Source organism: Emydura macquarii, unplaced genomic scaffold (assembly GCF_026122565.2).
Source record: "Emydura macquarii macquarii isolate MOO-44397 ecotype Brisbane River unplaced genomic scaffold, CSIRO-AGI_Emac_v2 contig_1768, whole genome shotgun sequence".
NCBI classification, from domain to species: domain Eukaryota; kingdom Metazoa; phylum Chordata; order Testudines; family Chelidae; genus Emydura; species Emydura macquarii.
Genome location: NW_027131905.1, coordinates 1696057 through 1722031, shown reverse-complemented (window position 1 = coordinate 1722031; position 25975 = coordinate 1696057). Strand labels below are relative to the sequence as shown.

Here is a 25975-nt window from a genome sequence, read left to right as displayed (position 1 = left end):
GAATCATACGCTGTCCTTTTTAATTAACTACTCTAACATGCTACCAGCAGCTGCTCAAATAATTTTACTTCAAATATGCCCTGATTTAAAGTATATTGTAACCTGTCTCCCCAATACTTTAATGGATAGAGTATTTGTAGCTAAAGTACAGACTAAAAATAGGATACAGTTAAAAGCTCCTAAAAAATCCATACCTCTTCTGTCTGCTAAGCATCTACGCAACAGTTTGACAGCTTCCCTTCGACCCTGCTTAGCAGCAAGAATCAGCCAGTCAACAGCACTACAGTTGTTGAGTTCTTCATCCTGTTCTTCCGCTAATTTCAAGTAGTGTTTTCCCATCTAGAAAGCAGAGTGAACAAACAGAACTCAAAAGCTTTTAAAATATCTTCTGTTCTCTTTATCTCAGTTAGTGAAGGCTATATCTGTGAAGGAGGTCAAGTAGGCTGCATCCAGCACTAAGGTACACAGTTGTAAGTTGTCCTCAGCCAAATGGCGAGAGATCAGAGATCAAATTCCAGAATATGATGCAAGAAGAAGTAATGACTGATTTCTGGCACATTTGCTGAAGTCAATGAGTTAATATTAGGTAGTATATGTCTAGATGCAACAGTGAAAGCTACTAATGATAGATGGAAAGAGCAGATGTTAAGATAATTCATTTTTATACAGTATTGATCAGAACAATATTACTATATTAACTTTAAAAATGCAAAATGAAGTGCCATAGCAAGGGTATCAGTGACAGACAGGAATTCAGATGAAGTAATCTCTCTGTAGTGGGCCTAGATATGGAAAGAGACTACGGTCAATGAAATACCTGATTGCTAACAGAGGAGCTATCTAGAGGTCAGATCAGATAATGAGTATGATTAGCTAACGAGGAGGATGAAATTAACAATGGCTCACAAAAGACTGAAATATATAGCTCTCTGAAGTCCCAGTGATTTTTTTTTCTGATTTATTCACATTAATAGCAATGAAGATACCATTTATACATACCAGGTAAGAAAAATATTTGGAAAAACTGCATACACATAGGTTAACTAGTACAGACTATATGCATCCTATCATATTAAAGAAATTAGCAGAGCAACTTATTGTACCACCATTTTTGGAAACAAAAGCAAAGCAAATACTACAACTCTTTCACAAAAAGTTGCAGTTATAGTTTTAATATCAGTACTCATGAGATCCAAGGGGACCTGTTGCTGAAAATGGCTGTAAGCAATTAGTCATTATGCTAGTGTAGATGGAGCATGCAGAAAATGCTTTCCGTTAACTCATCCAATCCTTTTAGGTGGGGCGGGGGGCGATGATCATGGTTACACATTAAAGGAAAATAATGTGACTCCTAGAATACTGTACCATTATGAACCCCAAAATACTGAGTGCTTTAAATAATCTGTTCCCCACACCCCACTCCACCCAAATAGAACTGCATATATGCTGTAGAACTGAATTGCTAATTATTCTTTTGAATGATTCTGCAGTGCTACACATCCCCCGCCTTAAAAAAACCCTGAACTTCTCTTGAAAGGTTAGCAGGTCTGCTTGGGCCCCAATTCTCAGGTTGGATGCCCACAGGCGGACTCTTACACCTACCAATGCATATAGATCCAGCTGCAGGATCAGGGCCTTTATGATTAAATGTACACAGCTTCATTCTGTGTAATCCAGAAAAGATGCAAATAGATAAGAGAACTCAGACTAAGTAAACCAAAGTGACGATGTACAGTCACTACCATGGCTGGCTCACTTGATGAAGTAGAAAAGCACATTGATGCAGTGGCAGATGTGGGAAGCGAGTACAGGGCAGGAAGTGGGGAAAAAAGTCAAGAATTTAGCTTAGGTACAAGTAGAGTCACTGACAGTTTGTCACCACAGCAGACAGTGTTAGCAAGATTTATAAAGAAGTTACTGCTTTGAGCAAACTATGTGGCAATAAAGCCTATGCCAAAAACAGCTACAGTGTGTTTATATTTATAGCCATCAGGTTTTTGACTAAACTCAAGAACAGCAGCACTTAATGCAGCTTTTCTACAAATATCCCATAGTCACATAAATTGCTATCTACCAACAGAAATCAAGGAATCAGACATAAGAATGACTACTGCACAAGGAACCACAGCCCAATATTTGGGTTTTATAATGGAGCTTTTTGTTTAAGGTACAGTAGCAGCATCTGTAAATAGCTACCTTCTGAAGAGAAGGCTTTACCCTTATTTTGATTTTTAGATACATACAGTATTGGAATTAGTGGGGGGCAGAAAGGGGGTTGTTTTGTTTTTTTAAGTATTGAAAGTTTTAACAGAAAAACCACAGCAACCTATATCTAGCCTTTCCATGAAACTGCTTTGAAAGATGCTATGTGCCCTTTCTGAATGAGGATTGTGCAATAGGGGCTTTTAATTAGATTGGTGGTAAAATTTTAAAATGAAAACATTTGCGCAAGAGTTATCAAATTTTAAAATGGCTGGAAGCCTTTCGACTGAGGTGATTATACAATACCCATTTCTGCACATTCCAGCTTATCAGGTAGTTTTAATGTTAATTTGAGGATGCTCCTTGTTTAGATCGTGAGTTGAGGCAGAAAGAGGTAGTTAGTATCAAATTAACATTGTACATCTTCGGGTTACTCCTCTAACATGCATGCTCACTCCTTCATACCATTGTTCTCTGCTTACTGAAATGGAATGGTCTCAACCAAGTATGAACAGAGATCCTGTACAGTAACAGACACATCACTGCCTCTTCTCCATTATGCAGTTCTAACTGTGGGTGTCTCATTTGCATAATTACTGTACAGTTATTTTTCCATAAGAGTACTGTACATATATCCCTGTAACAGAGGCAAGACACTGAGTGCTAGGTTATTTCTGTATAGCCTTACAGTGATTTGTGCAAGTTCCTGAACTCTGAGTGATTTGTTTTAGTCAATTTTTTAGGCTGTAAGCAAGCTACAGGGATCAACATCTCAGCTCTTCATTCTCACTCACTTCTGCAGAAGATGCACACTGCCCTCCCCACCCCCCACGGGACACACACATACACCCCCCCAAAAAAGAGGGGGGCTATCAAACTGCTATGAGTGAAACTATTTGAAAGAAGATTTGTTATCTTGCTTTCCTCTTGTTCCCCTTGCTTATTTTGGGTCAACACACAATTAACCCTGAAAACATTGTTATCTTCAGGACAAGAGCCTTACTGATATGTAAGCAGGGAAGGGGGACTGGGGTGGGGCACGAGACAAGAGGCGGGGGAATAAGGGTGAAGTGAACCAGGAAAGGTAGAGAGATTTCAGGTTTTGTTTTTTTTAAAACCAATTCACTTCTCCGTGTTTTGATAGTCCATTTTGCTTGTTATTGCTCTTAGAATATTAGAGTTGGAAGGGACCTCAGGAGGTCATCTAGTCCAACCCCCTGCTCAAAGCAGGACTAACCTCAGCTATATCATCCCAACCAGGGCTTTGTCAAGCCTCAGCTTAAAAACCTCTAAGGATGGAGATTCCACCACCTCCCTAGGTAACCCATTCCAGTGCTTCACCACCCTCCTAGTAAAAAACTTTTTCCTAATGTCCAACCTAGACCTCCCGCCCTGCAACTTGAGACCGTTGCTCCTTGTTCTGTCATCTGCCACCACCGAGAACAGCCTAGCCCCATCCTCCCTGGAACCCCCTTTCAGGTAGTTAAAGGCCGCTATCAAATCCCCCCTCACTCTTCTCTTTTGCAGACTAAACAAGCCCAGTTCCCTCAGCCTCTCCTCATAAGTCCTGTGCTCCAGCCCCCTAATCATTTTTGTTGCCCTCCGCTGCACTCTCTCTAACTTGTCCACATCCTTTCTGTAGTGGGGGGCCCAAAACTGGACACAATATTCTAAATGCGGCCTCACCAATGCCGAATAGAGGGGAATAATCACTTCCCGTGACCTGCTGGCAATGCCCCTCCTAATGCAGCCCAATATGCCATTAGCCTTCTTGACAACCAGGGCACACTGCTGACTCATATCCAGCTTTTTATCCACCGTTACCCCCAGGTCCTTTTCTGCAGAGCTGCTGCCCAGCTCGTCAGTCCCCAGTCTATAGCTGTGCATGGGATTCTTCCTTCCTAAGTGGAGGACTCTGCACTTGTCCTTGTTGAACCTCATTAGATTTCTTTTGGCCCAATCCTCCAGTTTGTTTAGGTCACTCTGTATCCTATCCCTACCCTCCAGGGTATCTACCACTCCCCCAGCTTAATGTCGTCCGCAAACTTGCTGAGGGTGCAATCTACCCCATCCTCCAGATCATTAATAAAGATGTTGAACAAAACCGGCCCCAGGACCGACCCCTGGGGAACTCCGCTTGTGACCGGTTGCCAGCTAGACATGGAGCCATTGATCACTACTCGTTGAGCCCTATGCTCTAGCCTTTCATTTAAAAATGTTTAATGCTGTAGTGCAACAGTAACATGAGAGTGCTTCTGTACAAGAATGCAAAGACTATATGCTATGTTAATAAATGCCTAGGATGATGGCCAATTAGTTTATTAGTCCAGAATATAATTAACTTGGTTGTGCTTGGTGTTAAACAGGTTTTGATTTTATAGAAGAAAACAGAAGGAAAGTTATTTCAAATCGACACAAATGTACTTTCCATCAACAACACAGGGTTTCCGTTTATATATTTCTAACACTTCACTCCTCACGTCCTTTTCCCATTTACAGGGGGTCAGAGGTGCCACAATTCTCTCTCACTCCTTCCAAACCCGATTTCCAGTCTTCGAGTTCCAGTCTTTTTTTTTTAAATTTCCTTTAAATTCTTTCCATTGTATCATCAGTCTTCCATATCCTTTCTTGCTTTTCTCTTCCTCCCATACTTTCTTTAATGGTTGTTGTTCTCCAATTCTTATCACATGTCCAGCCCATCTCAAAATGTGTTCTCTCCAGCTTATCACTGAGTCCCAAGTTCATCTTGCCCCTAATTTCTTCCACATGCACGGTCTACTCTCTGCTTGCCTGCCAGTCTCTTCAGTACATTATTTTCTACTACCTGAGTCGTCTTCTTTTCCATCTCCATAAGACCTACTGTTTCCAAACTACAGAGCAGGCAGGGACAAACACGCAACATACAATTTTCCCTCAAGTTTGTTACTTAATTGCTGGTCCCACAGTACTCCTACCACCTTTTTCATTGTCACCTATACACATGGTTTTCTTTTCAGTTTTCAAGATCTTTCTCCGATGGCATGTAATCTTCAAGTATACAAATTCTTCTGATTCAACTTCTCTTCTGAAACTTCAATCAACAGCTTCTCTTCTTCCACCCTGCCTACAGGCGTAACTTCAGTTTTCTTTGGGTTTACCTTCAAATCATGATCTTCAAACAGGTTCCCACTCTGAAAACATATTTACCAATTCCTTTTTGCTGTCAGCCAAAAGGGACAGCACACATCAGTTTTCTCTGCATCTCTACAAGCTTCATTCTCCTACTATTTTGGTTTATATATTTCTTAATCAACTAGAAATTACAGGTTTTTGTTCTTTGCTGGAACTGGAACCAAACTGAGGGTTCTGGTGGCAAGCATCCTCCAAGTTCAAAATACCATTACCCACAAAGGTGTTGGCTGTTTCAGAAGCCAGGAACCATTCAGACTGCTGTGCTCCTGAGACTGGCCCTCGAATAGCAGGGCTGACATATACTGGTGAGTGGTGAAGGATGTTTGCACCAGTTCTAGAGATCATTCTTTTATTTGCCTGTTGGGAAGTCTCCCACAGTGCACCTGCAGTACTCGTATTCTCACTCCTGATTCCCCACTCCAATTTTTTTTTTTTTAAATGTCATTGCATCTCAGCCTAGAGGGGCCATTTGTAAGAGTGAGATGGCATTACTGTCTCAATGCCATTCAAGCCTGGTCTATGCTAAATTAGTGCATTTGTTTGACCACGTACATTTAAAAATTAATCCAGTTATACAGGTGCAAACTCTTAATGTAGACAAATTTAAACTCCTTTAACTTCTGCTTCTATTGATTTAGACAGTAATTTAACAAGGTGATCTGAAGTGTTTTAAATTGAAGATTAAACTGGTTTAAATGCAACTACATTAGGTGTTTGTACCAGTTTAGTTAGAATTTTAAATCTTAACCGATGCAATCTTTTAGTATAGAAAAAGGCCTAAAGCTGCTAACAAATATCTCTAGAGACAGAGCTAAGACCACCAACTTAATTCCCATAGGTCACTGAAAAGCCAAATGGTAGCTAGTTTCAGTAGCTAGAGGGTTTTTTTAAATGTATTTATTCAGCATAGATGAGGAAAGTTACAGAAAGACCTCAACCCTGTATACGTGATTACCCTTACTAATCTACCATGCAAGGAAACATACTTTGTGCATTTGTAAACAGCCCAAGGTTGGTGCTGTTGAGCCGTTCCCAAACCTTGAAACAACTCAGAGTTACTGTGTTTACAGCATTCCTCCAGTATTATTCATTATTTGTATAGCCATGGCGCTTTGGAGCCTTACTGCTGAATGTTCCAATAGTGACAAATTAAACCAAAGGAGAATCCAATAGTCACTACATGGACACTTTCCTCTTATCTCATTGTAGTAGGCACCGTACAAAAAACAAAAAATAAAGGACACCTCCATAATGCTTACAATCTAAAATTAACTCTCACATCTACCCCAAAGGCTCATGCAGGACTGGAACCTGGGAAATTTGATACCTTCTTGGCCTGGAGGAATGATCCTTACCTAGGAAGGGTATTTGGCATCACTTCACTTTGAACAATTTAAAATTCTAACAAAGGATGTGGCTCAACTGAACAGTTTTGAAAGAGATAATAGTGCCACAAGAGTTGACAGTGTGTAGTAACATTTTCTCAGTTTAAACCACAACAATGCTGGATGAAGTTTCACTAATGTTCAGAGATGTTCAAAGCGGTTTCCAGTGCACTCTACAGATATGATTTCAGATAAAATGTTTGTTAGCTGTATCTATCTATAGTCAATAAATCGCTTCTAGAGTATAAAAATATAGTGACACAAAACATATAAAATTACCTCTGTCTGTGCTTTTGGTTCTCCAGCTTTGGCCTTTTCAAGCAGGTCCTCAAAGAGTACTTCAGGTTCTTCCTTCATGGCTTCTATAAAGCAAACCAAGAACAACACTGCTTTGTTAGCAATATTCAGAGTGATTTTCACAAGTCCTTAGTGCATTTGACTGGAGAATTCGAGGAACATATCTAAATGTAGAGCATGATGTTGTACTGAAATAGCAATGCAGTTCTAGCAAGTTATTACATTTATAGCTGCAATTACTAAAACCTTAATTTTTTTTTACTGGAATACTATCCAAAACGTAACATTTCCATTTTAAAAAAATCCTTTAAAATAATATGAAATTCAATTATTGTGTTTAAACAAAATGTGTCTCAGAAAACCCAACTGTTATTTGACATCCCTTACAAGCATTAACACATATTGTTAACACTATCCCAAATATTTATATAGGATAAAATTGTCAATTAGAAAAGTTTTCATTATAGGTGATAAGCTTCTCTATTTATGTTTAATAATACTATGGCTTGTCTGTATTAGTAACCTTCTTGTCACTGTTCAAACCCAGTAAGAGAAAAAAAGTTCCTGAGCACTTAGTCAGGGAATTTGTTTATTCTTCAGGGCAGAACAGGGCCTTTTAGAGAGTTTTGAATCTGAGGAATGAGAAGCTACTCTTCAAAAACACATTCAATGCATTTGAAAGGTTAGCTCCTTAATCTCTGGAGTAAATTAAACACCAATTTTTAAAAAAAAAACAAAAAACAACCCACTGTTTCGTATCCAGTCCCACATTTCTGTTTGCTTCTCCTCATTCTTTTCCATATTAACCAGATAAGTGATTTTTAGCTCTCAATCCTACAAAGACAAACAATGCTGTCCACATACCCAGACATAAACAAGGTAATCAGATCTTTGCATGATCTTGACTCATTTTCTGTTTGATAGTAATCCCATGACCAGATTTATCTTGTGAATGATGAGCTACTGCCTGCTAGTTTCTTGGAAAAGTTGAAGCTTGGTGGAACTGCTATAGCTCTGTGTGAAAGCTTCTTAAAAATTCTCACTAACTTGATTTCAAATACCAAGCATCAAAATTTAGACATTCAATATTCATACGAGCGTGAGAGATTAGGATGGGCTAGGGAGAAAGACAGCTGGAAAAATTATCACTGATTTATGAGAAGTAAAGCTCCTTAACCAGCCAGTCTAGAACTGTAGCTTAGAGCGGGGGGAGGGGGGCGCGGCGGCGGCTGAGCTTTCAAAAATATTTCTAGTTATTCATTGGGATGAAAGTGAGCCCTTTCAACATTTGTCATGAAAAACAGAGAGACCTGCGCCCCTCACCCCTACTCCAGAACAGCCAATAGCCCAACTGTTAGGGTACTCACCTGGGATGCGGGACATCCAAGTTCACATCCTTGCTCTGCCTGACTTGTACTAGGGACTTGAACTTGGGTTGTCTCCCATATCCCAGGTGAGTGCCCTACTATTAGGCTATTGGCTATTCTAGGGATCCTCTCTCTACCTGACCTGGGAAACATCCTGATGTTGAAATTTGTTCATAGATTCCAAGGCCAGAAGAGACCATTGTGATCATCTAGTCTGACCTCCTATATAAACACAGGACATAGAGCTTCCCCAGAGTAATTCCTGGAGGATAACTTTTAGAAAAAGATTTGATCTTGAATTAAGATTGGTCAGTGATGAGGGTTCTACCTCAACCCCTATTGAACTGTTGCAATGGTTAATTACTCTTACTATTAAAATGTACGCCTTATTTCCAGTCTGAGTTTGTCTAGCTCCAACTTGCAGCCATTGGATTGTGTTTTACTTTTCTTTGCTAGATTGAAGAGCCTGTTATCAAATATTTGTTCCCCATATAGATACTTATCGACTGTAATCAACTCACCCCGTAACCTTTTTTGTTAAACTAACTACAGTGATAGATTCCAGGACCTCAATCTGAAGCAAGTTTTCTAATCCTTTAATCATCCTCATGGCTCTTCTCTGAACCCTCTCCAATGTATCAACATCGTTCTTGAATTGTGCATGCCAGAACTGGACACACTATTCCATCAGTGGTCACACCAGTTTCAAATACAAAGATAAAACCACCTCTGCTCTGACTCAAGATTCCCATTTATGCATCCCAGGATTGCATTAGTTCTTTCGGCCACAGAGTTATGCTAGGTGCTGATGTTCAGCCAATTATCCACCATGACCTTCAAATCTCCTTCAGAGTCACTGCTTCCCAGGATACTGTCTCCCATGCTATAAGAATGACCTACATTCTTTGTTCCTACATGCATATATTTTTATTTAGCTGTATTAACACATATTATTCACTTGCACCCAGTTTACCAAGCAATCCAGATCGCGCTGAATTAATGAACTGTCCTCTTCATTAATTTACCTTTCTCCCAATTTTTGTGTCATCTGCAAATTTTATCAGTGATGATTTTATGGTTTCAGGTCATTGATAAAACTATTAAATAACGTATGGCCAAGAACTGATCCCAGCGGGATTTCACTGGAAACACACCCACTAAATGACGATTCCCATTTACAATTATTACATTTTGAGACCTGTTAGTCATATTTTAATCCATTTAATGTCATGTTAATTTTATATCATTCTGGTTTTTTTAAGCAAAATGTTGTGCGATACCAAGTCAAATGCCTTAGAGAAGGCTAAGTATATTACGTCAACACTATTAGCTTAATCAACTACATTTATAATCTCAAAAAAAGAAATCAAGTTAGTTTCACAGGATTTATTTTCCATAAACTCATGTTGATTTTCATTAGTTACATTACCCTCCTTTAATTGTTCATTAATTGAGTCCTGTATCAGCCACTCCATTATCATGCCAGGGAGTAATGTCAGATTGACAGGTCTGTAATTACCCAGGTCATCCCATTTATCCTTTTTAAAAATTGGCACATTATTAGCTTTCTTCCAGTCTTCTGGAACTTCCTCAGTGCCTCACCATTTATTGAAAATCAACATTAATGATCCAGCAAACTCCTCCACCAGCTCTTTTAAAACTCCTGGATGCGACCTGCTGATTTTAAAATGTCTAACTTCAGTAGCTGCTGTTTAACGTCCTTCAGAGATACTAGCGGAATAGAAAGTGTTATCACTATATGATGAGACTACATAATCTTGGTTTTTCCCCAGATATAGAACAGAAATGTTTATTGAACACGACTGTCTTTTCTGCATTATTATTGATAATTCTACCATTTTTATCTAGTAATAGACCAATACCATTAACAGGATTCTTTTTATTCCTAACATATTTAAAAAACTCCTTCTTACTGTCCTTAACTCTGTTGGCCATAGATTTCTCCTTGTGTCCCTGGGCTTTCCTTACAAGTTTTTTTTTATAATTCCTAACTTCTGATGAATATATATATTATTAACTTCCCCTTCGTTACATATTTTTTAAATAGATGCCTTCACTTAACCTCTAAGCCAGGTCAATTTTTTTAACCAGAACACCTCTCATCCTTAATGGGATTGTAGCTTTTTGGGTATCTAGTAAGGTTCTTAAATGATTCCCAATTATCATTCAAATTTTTCTGATTAAGTTCTCTCCCAGATGATTTGGCTCACAAATGTTTTTAGCTTTGTGCAGTTGACCCTATTAAAGTGCACAGTATAGTAAAACTTCAGAGTTACGAATACCAGAGTGATGAACTGACCGGTCACCCACACACCTCATTTGGAACCTGAAGTACACAATCAGACAGCAGCAGAGATAAAAAGGGGCAAATACAGACAACACTGTGTTAAATGTAAACTAATAAAAAATAAAGGAAAAGTTTAAAAAAGATTTGACAAGGGAGGGAAACCGTTTCTGTGCTTGTTTCATTTAAATTAAGATGGCTAAAAACAACATTTTTCTTCTATAAAGTTTCAAAGCTGTATTAAATCAATGTTCAGTTGTGAACTTCTGAAAGAACAACTATAATGTTTTGTTCAGAGTTATTGAACATTTCAGAGTTATGAACAACTTCCATTCCCAAGGTGTTTGTAACTCTGAGGTTCTACTGTATATGTATTGCTGGTCAAGACTTTATTCTGCTTGCATATTATAAATGAGATCAAGTCATGATCACTTGTACTTAAACTACGGTTGGGAGTAAGGACATATTTTGGCCTGACAGAAGCTGGCTGTGAATTTTAAGACTATATTCTGATAATGTTTAACAGCGTAAGCATAAGCAAAACTGCACACGGGTAAGAAATTGCAGAGTAATCATGTTTGTGAGTAAAAGAAAGTAGTTAGAAAGCTAGAAGATCGGTTTGAACTAACACTAAATCTGGACTGATTGACAGAGGAGGAGAGTTAATGTGGAAATAAGACACTAATACATATGTATAAGAAAAGATAACAAAAAGGTATAAATTGTATAACAAAGGGAGGTTGAAGTTGTATTGTCCATTGCTGGAGATGATGGTCTTGATGAGCTTTCCCCTTATAAGTAACTGATCACCCTTGCTGAGTGGTTTTGCCTTAATAAAGATTTGTTAGACCCATCTGCTGAGTAAGTGAATCTCAATCCAATAAAACAGGCAGTTTGCAGATTGGGCTAACAGCCAGTATCCCAGGGACCATGACCTAAGGGTACTGAGAGGTTTAAGGGGCAATGGAATCGCTGGAGAGATATGTAAATGAATATCTGGCTAGACATGGTGGGGGGTCCCTTAAGGAGGTGGACAACCTCACAAAGCAAAATCTGCTTGAAGCAGTGGCTAATCTACTTGCAAGAAACTTTTCTGGCAAAAAAAAAAAAAAAAAGTTGCCAAGAAAAGGATAAAAGCTGTGATAGTTAAGGGTTTGATAATGACAGCCAGAGCTTTTATGAAGTAAGATGAAGCACATATTAGAATGCAGAAAAAGATAAAACACAACTTAACGAAATGCAGGAGGCCGAGGGACAAGAACGGAGAGACAAGGTCACCGAGCTACAGGTACAGTGTGTTACAAGTTCTGAGGCTTGGATTGAGAAAGCAGCTCAAGAATGTGAGTCTGTTAAGCAGCAGAACGGCATTCTGCAAGTACAGCTGGAAACTGTGTCACTGGAGAATACAGAACTGGCAGGCGCTTTTAATCAGACAGTGAGACTTTTGGATGGAGAAAGCATTAATGTGGACAGTGCTGTATTGTCTGAGGAGGCTCCACTTCCTTATCGTCCACTTTTTCCTTCCTTAAGCAATCTGGACTGTAAAGCTGCCCCTGTGGTGCTTATAATCTCATCTACAGTCCAAACAACGAGGGTGGTTCACACACAAAGGTGAAGGTTAAAAACCTTTCATCAGAGGAGATATCAGACATAATGAAAGAAATAGGTCCTTGTCCCAGAACCAGGGGCATAGAGGAAGTGTTAAAGTGGCTTATGAACACTAGAGAGCGGGTTGAATTTTATGATCTGACTAGAGGAGACTGGGAGAGAATTTTGCAGAATGGAGTTGGCTCTGAGTCTGGCTGCATATTCCCTAGGGCTATAGAGGTCAGGGACAGTGGCAGTTCCTGTGTTCAGAGATATCTGAGTTTTATTGGGGTCTGATGCAGCAACTACCGTTGTCAGTGCTATAAAGCAGAAATCTAAGGAGCCCCCTGCAGAATATGAAGAGCAACGCTGGTTGTTTTGGTGTGCTTATTCTCTGGTCATGAATAATTCAGTTAGTGATGATCTAGGCTACCCATAATTTGTTATAAATGGGCTACTTACAGGGGTGAGAGAGGCAATTAAAATGGTGTTTGATAGGGGTTGTACTAAAGTTCAGACTTTGGTTAAAAGAGCAGAATGTGCTTTTTGCCACACCCTGGAGGGTTAGAATAAAGCACCCAGTGGATGAGGCTAAAGCTTTCCAGGGTTGAGAGTTGCCAGGATCCCCTGGCTATTGTAGAGGGTGAGGCCAAGGGAAAGGAGATGGCTAGGGGTGCCCAGGGCTCACTTATGAGGTACAGAGGCATGAGGAACTGGAGGAGGTGGTGCAGAGGCTTCAGGAGTGGACATCAGGGATGGGCAGTGTTTGCCAGCTGGAACCGCTTCCTCCCTCCCACGCCCACCCCCGACCAGTAGGGATACTAAGCCTCCTCCCACTGATCCAGGAGTCTTACCCACATTACCTTGGATGAGTAGGGATGCTGGTGCCCCAATGTGTTATCAGTTTTTTGTAAGCAAGCTTTGCTTGATAGTGAGCATCTCTCTCTAACATCTAGAGTTCAGGGCCAGGGAAGTTACACAACAGTGTATTACCATGATTGGAGTGACAGGACAAGAAGCACTTACTGGCTTATTAAACTCTTAGATGTCACAGTAGAAAATGTTTCCTATTACTCATTTTTTTGTGGTCCATGACTCTCAGTAGATTTGCAGACATGGCTACAAAAATGGACTAAGCTGAAAAATGCATAAAAAGGCACAGAGAAAATCTTAATATACCTCCTATGTGATTTCTATTCCTTACATCTGACGAAGTGGGTTACAGCCCACGAAAGCTTACGCCTGCGGAAATTAAATTTGTTAGTCTTTAAAGTGCTACAGGACTCTCGTTGTTTTTGCTGTATACAGACTAACATGGCTACCCCTCTGGAACTTAATGCTGCAGAATACATTGGCTGAAAACAGTCACTCTGGGGAAAAAAGGTAAAAAGTTTGAAGCTGAGTGAAAAGGAATGTGAAGTTAGAAGAAGTTTTGCACAACTCTAAGAACTGCAAAACTAGGAAGAGACTAGACCATTGGGATAATGAAAGTGTTAAAGTGAATGCTGATTTTAAAAACCTAGTAAGTTCAAGAAGAAAAAATAAATAGCAGCAGTTAAGACTGTCAGGGAAAAAACAGCTTTAAGTGTAGCAAAAGAAGTACTGATCTAAGTTGGTTTAGACTCAGAAAAGAAATCAAAGCAGCAGCAAAAGAGAATACAGCAGTTAACAGAGACCAGGCCAAAAAAAAAAAAAAAGTTTTCACCTGCATTTACAGCTGAAATATAAAAATAAAACGTGAGCTGCTTAATTCAGGGGAAGCCCAGTGAAAAACTGAAAAGATATTTTTATGGCTATGCCTCTGGCAAGGAGCATGAAGTGGGAGATCAAGTACTTGTGTAATGTGTCTCAGGTAAAAAGCCCTTTCCAAAAGCCAATTGGAAGGATTCCTGCTACATAATGGACAGGGCTAGTCCATCAGTGTATCTAGTTTAGGTAAAGGATAAGAAGGGGTGGTGAATCAATGGTTGCCTGCTATGCAGCTGAAATCATACACGGGAAAAGACAGAAGTTAATCTACTAATGCCAAAAGAGGGAAGCAAGAATTTGTTTTCTCTTTCATGTGTTGATCAGTGTGGGAGGCATAATGCCTACTACATCAGGAGTTATGGAATTCGTGATACAGCAGAGGAACAAGGCGGTGACAGTGCACAAGGGGGAGAAGGCCACCCTAGCCTTATGGTTCCTGGGTAAACATGCAGAAAAGTCTACAGTGTTCTGTTACAGATTGGACTGCAGTCAAGGTGGAGGATTCTGCAGCACAAGCAACTCTCGGGAGCAGGGACTTGGAATTTTTAAATGGGATGGTAATTGCCAACCTAACCATTCACAGGGAGCAGTTAACACACAGGAAATACTACAATTACTTTACTATAATTACAATTTTGAAGCAAGATAATGACCCATGCCCAGAAACAGAAGCAGGACCTGATAATGGATTAGTGATAAATCATGAACATTAGATTATGTACAATAATGTACAATACCAAATGATACCTGTAGTATTGTATTCAACTAATTTTAACATTACCACGGCATCTCTGTCTTACTCAGGGGAAGAGAGATAAAAAAAAAAGATACAAGAACAATACTAGGAGTTGGGGCGTAGGGAACATCAATATGGAATCACATGAGTATCACAGTATTGTGGGAAGAAAATCAGAGAATGAAAGTTCAATTTACAATACCTTTTAAAGTTGAAACACAATGAGGATATAGGGGAGGATTTAAAGGATGTTCAGGAAGCTAGGATAACAGGACACCTGTTTAGGGAAGTGGAAACAGCAAGCAATGAAATAGGGGGAAAAAATCACAAACCATCCTAATACATCAAAGGCAAGTACCTCTTTATTGCCTGGTAGCTTCTTAATACAGGAACTACAGGTAGGACTAAAGAGAATTCAAGGTGGGAAGTGACTGGGTTCATAACAAGAAAGATATTGGAACAATGGACAAAAATAAAAGGAGTAGATTGGTGCCAGGTTAAGTGCTACTCAAGGGTCTATTATGCTGAGAAAAGGTGCAAGCTGCATGAAACACGGATCCTTCCTAGGATCCTAGCAGCACCAGTACCCACAGGACTAAGTGAGGCATTCAGAGTGTATAGTGTCCGGTCCATAGATATGTTAGAACCTACAACGGCAGGTTACATCTTAAAGGAATGTCACTCACCCTCGGATACTATTAAGGATGGGTTAAAGGAGTCTGGAAAGCCCCATATTCCTCATGTCGTTCCATGAGGTCGTGATGTACTGCAAGTGTATTCCAGCAGGTGGGTTCAAGAAACCTGAAATTGCACAATATGGCTAAGGCAATGGGGACAAGGTTGTAAGGCTTGAGACTTTTCAGCTAACAAGTTGTACAATAGCCCATGCAAACATCCGATGACCCAGGAAGCCAGATGTCCTCTTGTCATTCTAATTTCGATAAGAATACCACATTTGCTTTTGTGTTTCTGTCTGTCTGCCACCTAGCTGTAAAGATTTTCCCCCCCCCATCCCCTCCCACCAGGTGTAACCTTAGCAGTCTGGATGTAAGTGGAGTGATTAAAAGTATCTCTGTATGTATTTAACCACCATTATCACCGTTCTCTGTAGATGGGACAATGTCTGTATTTGTAAATGAATAGATAAAGAATTTAAAATGTATTATGTAATCGATAAGAAAGGGTATATAATTTATCACTGTAACATCAGGAAGCTGAAGCTGATTTCTCAGACTTCCCGGTATCGTGAATAAACCCCTTAAGTATTGTGTGTGCTGCCTGATTCTTGGAGAAAGAATCCTTCATGCTTTACAAGGTTAAGCTAAGGTTGCAAATGCTAGAGAAGGCAAACATTGGGTAACCCTGTGAGTCAGACAGTTCCAGTATGGGACACAAACATGTTGTTATGACAGGCCACTGTCCTGCTTAATTCCAAGATTAGCTGAATATGGGATAAGGTAATTTTTTCAGTTCTCCAACACCAGAGCCACAATGCATCAGCTGAGATCCCTCTGACTGTGTTGCCCTAGACCCTATGGTACAGCTAAGCAGTCTCATCCCACCATTGCCTTTAAATGTGCAGGCCTTAACGAGCAGATGTCCAGAACATTTGCAAACCTTAAGATAGAAGTGTCAAAATATTCAAAGCAACAGAGAGCCACTGGGAAGTTAGCATACAATATCGAGGGAGCATCTGTGGGTATGCATGCTATCAATGCACTTTGTAATTGTGCAAGCCATACTAGTAATACTGTTACATACTACTACATACTGTTAATTGCATTGATTTGAAAGGGGAGGAGCTTAGTTATGCAACTGGGAAAGAAAAGATGCATATGAAACCCAGAAGTTTTGCTGAAAACTTAGGAAGGATTCTTTGGAGCATGGGGGGGGCGGGACACGGACGGGATGGACGACGGGGACACGACGACGGCATATTTAGGCCAGACAGAAGCCTGCTGTGAATTTTAAGATTCTTTTCTGATAACGTTAAACAGCATAAGTATAAGATGACCTGTGCATATATAATTGCCAAGTAATCATGTTTGTGAGAAAAAGAAAAGAAAGTAACCAAAAAGCTAGAGTAATACCAGTCTGAACAAACATTAAATCTGTACTGACAGGGGAGGAGAATTAACATGGAAATGAAACACTAATACATAAGTATAAGTTATAAATAAGTCTGAGTAACAAGGCTGAAGCTTTTATTGTCCGGTGCCAGAAGTGACTGTGATGAGATTGTCCTGATGACCTTCCCACTTGTAAGTAACTGATCACCACTTGCTGAGTGTTTTGCAGTCATAAATTTGTTAGACCCATCCGCTGAGTTAAGTGAATCTCAATCCAACATTAATTTTTAGTTCTGTGATCCTTCCTCTTTATGACACCTTGTCCTAACAGAAAGAATTCACCTGTGTTGGTTTTAACATTTCTTGAATTAGGAAACAGCCATCTATAAGGTTTAGAAATTCCAAGAATATTTTAGTACTGACAGCATCAGACCTCCAGCAAATGTCACTCAAACTGAAATCCTCCATGATTGCACAGCTACCCTCTCTCACCCACCCACACTATAGATAGGTGCATAAGACGACTGTCATTCTGTTCCATAGTGAAGTTTGGGGTTCTGTAGCAGACACCAACTAATACTCCATGATATACTCCCGCTAAAAGTTTTCAGTTCTGACAAAAAACTGTTTCGTCAAAACATTCCCAACCAGCTCTACTGTACCGACATGGGAGGTGCAAGTTCAAAAGCTCGTTCCAAAACCTAACCTGCACCAGACAATCTTGCAAGGGCAGCTGGCACTACACTACACGGGGTAAGCTTTATATTTAGGACATGAATAGAATAAGAAGATAAACTTAGTAACTGCTTCATAATCTTAGGAAGTGTTTAGAAAGACATGATGGCATTTACCTCAAAGAAACTGACGTCAGCCTCTGCCTAATATGCGCAGCAATAAGGGAGGGGTTTGGCAAACACGTAATCTAAATGTATAAGATCAGTTATTTCATAGAAGGGGGAGATACGAGGACAAAATACAAAATTTCAAATTAGCTAAATAAAAATCACACCAAACAGCGCTTCAGAACTTCTAAGGCCTTGTCTACACTAGGAAGTTTTGTCGACAAAAGTCACCTTTTGTTGACAAAACAGTCCTGGTGTACACACTACAATGGCCAAAATAAAAGCACCAAGACGAGAGGCATAGAGTCTTTGTTGCCAAAGTTCTGTCGCCAAAGCATCAGTGTAGACACTGCTGTATGTTTATGTCATGTTAAACGGCCTCCAGAAATGTCCCACAATGCCAATCCTGACCACTCTGCACATCAGTTTGCACTTTGCTGCTCTGCAGCCAACCGTCCCTCCCTCTTTACAATTGCAGGAAGTTTTGAAATTTTTGTTCAACTTCCTGCTTGGTCGGCGTGGAGAGCTTGCATCTCATTTTCCCAGGTGACCATGGCGGCTCCACGCAGCAAACACTCTCCCGCTTGAAGCACACCAGAGCTGCTGGACCTGATCAGTATTTGGGGGGGAAGAGGGGAGAGTCTGCCATGCAGTCACAGCTCTGCTCTAGCCAAAGGAACTTTGATATCTATGGCCAGATTTCTTGTGCCATGGCAGAAAATGGCTACGAGCGAGACAAGCTGCAGTGCTGAGCTAAAATCAAGGAGCTGCAGCAGAGCTACCAGAAGGCCAGGGAGGCAAACTGTTGCTCTGGTGTGGAGCCAATGAGCTGCCGATTCTACAAAGAACTGGAAGCCATCCTCAGTGGGGACCCCACATCCACCCCCAAGACACCCGTAGACACCTCTGCGGCTCCAGGGCCACCAGATAGCGGACTAAACCCCGATTAAGAGGTAATCGATGAGGAAGTGAAACTGGAGGATGACCCAGAGCCGGGAAGCAGCTCGGTTGCTGAGGTTGGGAGGCAGGAACTATTCTCCACCCCAGAAGGATACAGCCAGACACTGCCCTTCAGCTCAGGTGCTCAGGATGCAGGAGAAGGGAGCTCTGGTAAGTGTTTGGAAGCTGATGCTGCTTGTGAACAGGAGGTATGAGGGTCCTCAACTTGTCTAAACATACAGGTATTGGAAGGGATAGAAATGTACAGGAGTAGCTGTGTTTGCATGTGCTTTCCCATTGCCTTGCACATCTAGGCAGTAGGGCTGAGAAGCACGTTAATGCACACTGAGATTTCATGGGTATCCTGAGCTGTGACCTCGAGGAAATTTTCTTAGAAGTACTCTCTGATTCTCTGCCTCAGATTCCTTGGCAGAGCAGCTGTGTTTCTTCCCCTGTTGTAGAAGACTTTCCCACACCAATTGGAAATCACGTTGGGGGGACCAAAGCAGCGCACAGTTGTGCAGCATAGGGACCCGGTTTGAAGCTGCTCACATCCTAGTTCCTAGCATCCTTGCTGACTCTAAGGAGTGAGATACTGGCTTCTATGGCCCCTTCCTGTGGAGAATGGTGACACAATTTGAAATTTGTTTCCCAGTGCACCTGCATTGATGTCCCAAGGAAGCACCCACCCAGAACCTCGACCTACTTGAATGATCTTCCCCCCTGTCCATTCCAAACTCACCATTCCCAGGCTGATCAGGGAGCTGTGCTCTGCGCAGGGGGACAGTGGGAATTAGGTGTGTTTCACAGTGATACATGGGTACTGTTAGGGCACTGACAATAGTGATTCTGTTACTTGTTTCTTGTTCTTACACAGATGTGACCTTCGCAGCCAAGGCCCATATGCTGGCAGACCACCTCTAGCAGATAAAGAAGCGACCCTGCAGAAGCAAGGAGAAGATGTTCCTCTGAGGCGTCCAAAAGAGAGAAAAGGGCATGGAGAGAATCAATGTTAGAATCCCAGAAGATGGAGAGACAGGAATGGAAAGAAAACAGCAGAGAATTTTTGCTGGCCATGAGTGCATGATCAAGGCCATGGAAGAGCAGACAGAGTTTCTAAAGACAATAGTGTCATTGTAGACACAGTTCATGCAAGCTCACCCCTGCCCCCCGTACCTGCAACAGAACTTCTTTCCTTGCACTCCACCAACTCCCCCAACACATTTCTACGAAAGTCACGGACCGCCCCGATAACCTCTTCATTCCTCCCCTTCAGACAGCTATAAGAGTGACAGCAGAACTTTCCGCTATTATAGCTGCATGTCACTGCCCCCCTCCACTCTCTCCTCCAGGATTTGTTTGTGTTGTGCACTGTTTGGTGTTTAATAATAAAAGTCAGTTCTCAGAACAATAAGCACTGTTTATTTCTGTGTTAACACGAGATGTGCACCTCCACAGCACATCTTTTACCTTTTACAGTAGTAAAATATTAGTGATGTTTGAAGAAAAAAAAAAAAAAGAAATTATGAGTTCATTGTCAAAATGGGCCCTCAGTGCCTCCCTTATGCATATAACCTGCCCCCCAATATCCCTGGCATCTGACTGCTCATATGCAGATGCAAGGCAATCCACCTCAGCAGTCTACCCAGGGGCAAACTTCTCACCCTTAGCTTCACATAAATTGTGGAGCACACAGCAGGCGACTATAACCACAGGAATATTGTCCTCATGTAAGTCCAGCCTGCCATAAAGGCATCTCCAGCGGGCCTTTAACCTTCCAAACGCACATTCAGTACCTACTCAGCCTTTTATTGAAGCACTCCTTTCCAGGTTGCCTCTCTAAGGTTTCATGAGCCATGGCATCAGTGGGTAGGCTGGGTCTCCCAGGATTACTATGGGCATCTCAACATCCCCTACTGTAATCTTTTTGTCTGGGGAAATACGTCCCTGCTTGTAGCTTCCGGTACAGACCTGTGTTCCTGAAGATACGATCATCATGCATCTTTTCCGACCAACCTGCGTTGATATCAGTGAAACACGCCCGGTGACCCACAACTGCCTGCACTACCATAGAGAAATACCCCCTTCCTACTGATATACTCAGTCGTGAGATGTTCCAGAGCCAAAATCAGGATATGCGTGCCATCTATTGCCCCGCCACAGTAAGGGAATCCCATTGCTGTGAATCCGTCCACTATTTCACGCACATTGCCCAGAGTCACAGTCCTTCGCAGCAGAATGTGGATTAATGGCTCTGCACACTTGCGATAATACAGCTCCAACGGTGGACTTGCTGACTCCAAAATGATTGGCAACCGACAAGTAGCAGTCTGGAGTTTCACTACCACATATGTTCTATAAACATCAACAGATAGGAACTATGGTGGGTACAATAAATAATTAAGATCACATCTCTAGACTGTGCTCTACAGTGGTAGAACAGTGGTGAAAAACCCGTGTCTGGTATGTTCTGGGGAGACTAACTGAGCAAGGCTTAAAATCTTAGTATGAAAGACCAGCATAACATTAGCCTTATTGAGGTTTGAAAACAGAAACAATATTTTTCCTTTATCTACTGGCAGGCCCGACACAAAAGGTTGAATGAACATTTGAGAACCTGGATGGATGATATAAATGATATAAATGACAACTTTTCAAATAAACATTGGGAGGACAAACAAACAAGACACAAGAGCAACTATGTCAACCTTAAAAAAGGTAAGTGACAATTTGTAACTGTGACAGGGTGCTGGGAGAAAGCAGGCTGAGCCAGCCTCCTGCCACTAGAGCCCTAATTGAAGGGAACTGGAGCTGGCTCAGTAAACCTGCCCAAAGAGTACCCATGAGGAGCAGCTGCCGGGCTTATTAGCAAGCTACTATAAAGGCTCACAGGAAGGAAGTGCAGAGCGGGCAAACAGCCTGAAAGGGAGAAAACACAGAAGGAAGGTGAGCTCCCTTTGGGCAGTGGCTGCAACCATGAGGCCCTTGGGGCTGTTAGGCCGGACTGTGTATTGATAGATGGTGGTGGGTAACAATCTGTAAATAAAGAGCACTGATGGGAGCACGAAGCCAAAGTCTGAGTGGTTTTTGGGAGCAGAGGACCTGAGCAGAGGGGGGCCCTATACAAACCCGATACAGTAACCCATCATCCTTGTTCCTTAACAGGAGTTCCATTAGAAAACTTCTTGATGTGTATTCCTCCCACATTAAAGTATTACAATGGGAAAGCTGTCAGTAAAAGCTTTTAGTTTCCAGCCTCAGTAAAAACACTGAATTTTTTTAAATGCCAAATTTCGCTCCATCTTGAATATAAAAATTTCCAGAAGAGATGAATGCCCCTCTTTTATTTCATGCATCTTTTCTGATCATTAAAACAGACTCTTCTGGCTGTTTCGTATCAATAGAGACATCTATCAGTTACTACTCCAAGTAACAGCATTGGCACAAGGGATGGTCATTTATGTGACAGGATGCAAGTGAAGACACTCAATTGGGCAGGTATAACATACATATAAGATAAAGCAAGGAGAAAGGATAGTTCAGTAGTTATCCCAGGCTAGTGGCCTATTAGAGATCCCGGTTTGATTTGAGAGTTCCACGTGCAATTTCCCTGCTCTCACACAGATTCCTTCTGCGTGACCTTGAACAAATCACTTAGTTTCTCTGTGTCTCAGCTTCCCAGACATAAAATGGGGATAACAGCATTTCTCTCTTATGACGTGTTGCAAGCATAAATACATTAAAGATTATGAGGTGTTCAGATGCCATTGGGATGGGGCCATATAAATATCTTAGAGAATTCCTTTTAAAATGTAATGTAATTGTCTGACTTGATTTTCCTAATGCTCAATAAAGTTCTCAGGCACGAAACATTTTGTGAATTACCCTTTTGCTTTTTCTTAGCTCATCATTGCAATGGAACACAATAAATGGCCGTCACTAAACTGAATGATCATCTCTATAGCAGCCTGCAGACAAAGTAAGCTTTCAGGTAATAGTTACCCCTTTGGTCTGTAGAAGGACAGTAATTGGTCACATGGTAAATCAATATTATACTAAGTAAATATTTACTCACAATATTTTGCCCCCATATACATGCCAGTTTTATTTCTTGAACTCCCCTAAGCTGACTACAAACATCACCAGACTTATTCAGAAAACAAAGTTCTCTTCATATATTGCACAATTCAAGTGGAAACAAGCACCCTGAATGATCTATGCAGCTGGGTCAAAAATATGGGCTACTAGTTTTTCACATCATATGTGCAGTAAAGGGGTGCATAGAAGTTGAGGCAAATACAAATGATTTCTGAAGTGCATGGGAGTAAGCAGATGTGTATTTTTCCACTCTGCTTATGTCCCCAGGCTACTAAAAAGTTTTTGATCCCTGGATGGCTGCTAAAGTATTTACTGTAGGCATGTAAGTGTTTCATTTAAAGGTTAAATCTGTCACACGAAATATGCTTCAGGAAGAGGATTCAGAGTTATTTAATCAGAATGCATTGTGAACTGCTACTGAAAGACCCCCATAATGAACCCTTTAAGAGATTGTATATTTCACAATAATATCAGTCATTTTGTGTAAAAATTTTGTAAACTCTTCCAAGTTTTATGAAACATTAACTGAAATCAGATTTTAAGCTACTATTGAGATACGGCTATTAAACCAATTTCTGTCAAATGGTAAACACATTTGTTTATAAGGTCTCATAAAAAGTCTTTCAAAATACAAGTTAAATGTAAATATAGTCTTTTTTTTATATAAGAGGTTGTGAATAAGCAGAGAAAAGACCATTATCCTTAATTGGTTTTTAGAATTTTATACAATACTTCACATACGGTATTTGCCTGAAAAAATAACTTCTCACCCAAAGGTCTTATGAGAGTCATAAGTTACATTTACAATACAACTATGTAAAAATATTTTTGTTAAATATCCATTAACTGTAATCTGCCTTAATAGAACTTTAATACAGAGTGACATTCAAATATGCTACAATCAATTCTGTGAAAGTTACCATTAATTTATGTGAAAGCAGTCACTTATTTTTACATCAGCTATTCCCCAAGCCATCCCATTCCACTTGCAAAATTTAATAGAGAATGCTGTAGTGAAGCCTTAGCTTTTAAAAACAATACTACACTGCATTTACCAGTAAATATTAAGGATTAGAATTAAATTCTATTTGCAAAAATGAAAAGCACATTATAATTAAGCTTGTAGAATTTGATTTTTTAAAATAATTTGATGGATAATTATCTGTTTATTTTTAAGCATTTTTTTCAGATGTTTGTTTATATTTTCACAATTGTAGGAAATTATGGGGGCAAAGATAATTATGATGTAATGACAGGAGACAGATTCAAAAAGTTAAAGCTTTATAACCATTAAAACACCAATTGTCAATATCACTTGTCAAAATATACAGAGTAAGTCTCCTTAAATCAACCTAATAAATTCTCAAGCAGCATTTTTCTTATTTTTGCTTATTGGTCAATTTCATTTATGAGCAATAGAAATATTCTTTCTTGGTTTGTGGATGTTTACCAACATTTACAAATAAAAATCTAATCTTTCCAAACCTAAGTATGATGCAGTACACCATCTCCCCCCATATTTGTTCATTTAGTTGCTAATTTACAGAAGTCAGTAGCCTGCTATGCGTCTCCTCGTCAGACTGAGCATGACACATTTTACTGAATAACATCTTTAAGTAAAAAAAATGGAGAGAACTATGATTAAGGACTGTGTATGAAAACCATCTTCGGGAGACAGCAAGATAATCCTTTTCAGCATTCACAGAGTCATAGCATTTAAGACCAGACGGGACCACCAGATCATCTAGTTTGGCCTCCTGTACATCACAGGTCACACCTTCACACTATACCTAACAACCACAATTAGACCAGTATTACAGTGCTCAGGAAACTATAAAAGTTTTCAAAGAAGAGCTTATACATCTGGATAGAGCAAGATTTTCTGATGCAATAATCTAAGTAGTAAAAGATTTACAAGGTTCACCAAAACTTAAAAAGGGCAGAAGTAGCTATGATTATTAGTTATACAGTCTTCTGCCCAATATCACAGTGCAAGTCAATGGCAGTAGAATCCAGATTCCCTATCCCCTCTTGTAGGGCAAGATGGATGTGTAAATCAGCCATAGTAACTAGGTTGACTCTAGTCACATACATCAGTTTAAGCATACTTTCTGCTGTTCTATTACAGACAGACCTATTAACACCTACTTCAGAACATACTACCATTCTTTTTCTTTAATGAATGTTGCATTTTATATTACAGGTATTTTGTATGGTAATTGTCACTGCAACATGTGGGTCCGTTCCATGTGTGAATTCTGAAGTGCTTTACGAAAGGTTAGGTATTAATATTCCTATTTCACAGGTAAGGAAAGAAGTAGAGATTAATGGATATGCCCAATGTCACAAAAATAAATCAGTGGCAGAGTCAGAAATAATATCCCCAACAACTGTCTCCAAGCCCTGTTCCAACCACTAGACCACCCTGAACAAGAAAAAGCTTTCCAGGTCATTTTTAAAATTAAAGTGATTTAACATACACAGAGAGAAACACAGCGCACAGAACAAAGGAAGGAAGGAGAAATGAGAGTGTTTACAGGGTACCTACCTACCAACCCATAGCAGCCTACACACAGGGAGGTGGGGGCATTGGAGTGGTGAGAGATGTGTCAAACCCACAACCTTTGAAACAAAAAGTCATAAGCCTTTACCAGTTGAGCTAAAGAACTTCTCGTTTGGCTATACAGTTATTGGGGCTAGAGAGAGTCATGCTTTCACAGATAATAGGCCAGCGTATTTCACAAACACAGGTCAAGCACCTGAAGTCCTTTTGGACTGTAAACTTCAATAAATAAGATGACGTGAGCACCAACTTGTACACTAAAGAAGCTACTCAGACAGGAAGCAATAAAGGAGGCAAAATATTCATTTGCAGTATCTACAACTTTGAAAGAAATTATAGATTTTACAAGTGAATGTTAAAACTGCATAGAAAATGCTTCTGAACAAAAGATCTTAATGCATTAGGTGACACCCACACTAAGTGTGTGAAGGAAACATGTTTGGCATACCCATTTTTCATGATCACGACTACAAGCATTTTATGTGGGCTCAGGGGAGAAAGTGACAAGGACTTTTAGAAGGAGGAGAAAGAAATCAGTGTTTGGAAAAATGAAAAAATTTAGATGGTGAAGTATGAAAATATCTAACTGGATTTCACATTTTAACATCGTATCAGGTACTTCAGAAACACGCTCTAACAGTCAGGGAGAGCCAAGAAATCAACTG

At 40.3% G+C, this 25975-nt stretch overlaps 1 protein-coding gene across 1 annotated transcript in view; it reads right to left on the bottom strand.

Annotated features, from left to right (window-relative positions):
• Positions 1 to 25975, bottom strand: part of WFS1 (wolframin ER transmembrane glycoprotein) — a 63381-nt gene that overhangs the window by 11766 nt on the left and 25640 nt on the right. The window contains exons 3-4 of the mRNA XM_067556417.1: positions 7038 to 7120; positions 195 to 339 (exon numbers count right to left, since the gene is read on the bottom strand). Coding sequence (XP_067412518.1) covers positions 195 to 339; positions 7038 to 7120 — 228 coding nt within the window. The remainder of the gene's footprint in view (positions 1 to 194; positions 340 to 7037; positions 7121 to 25975) is intronic.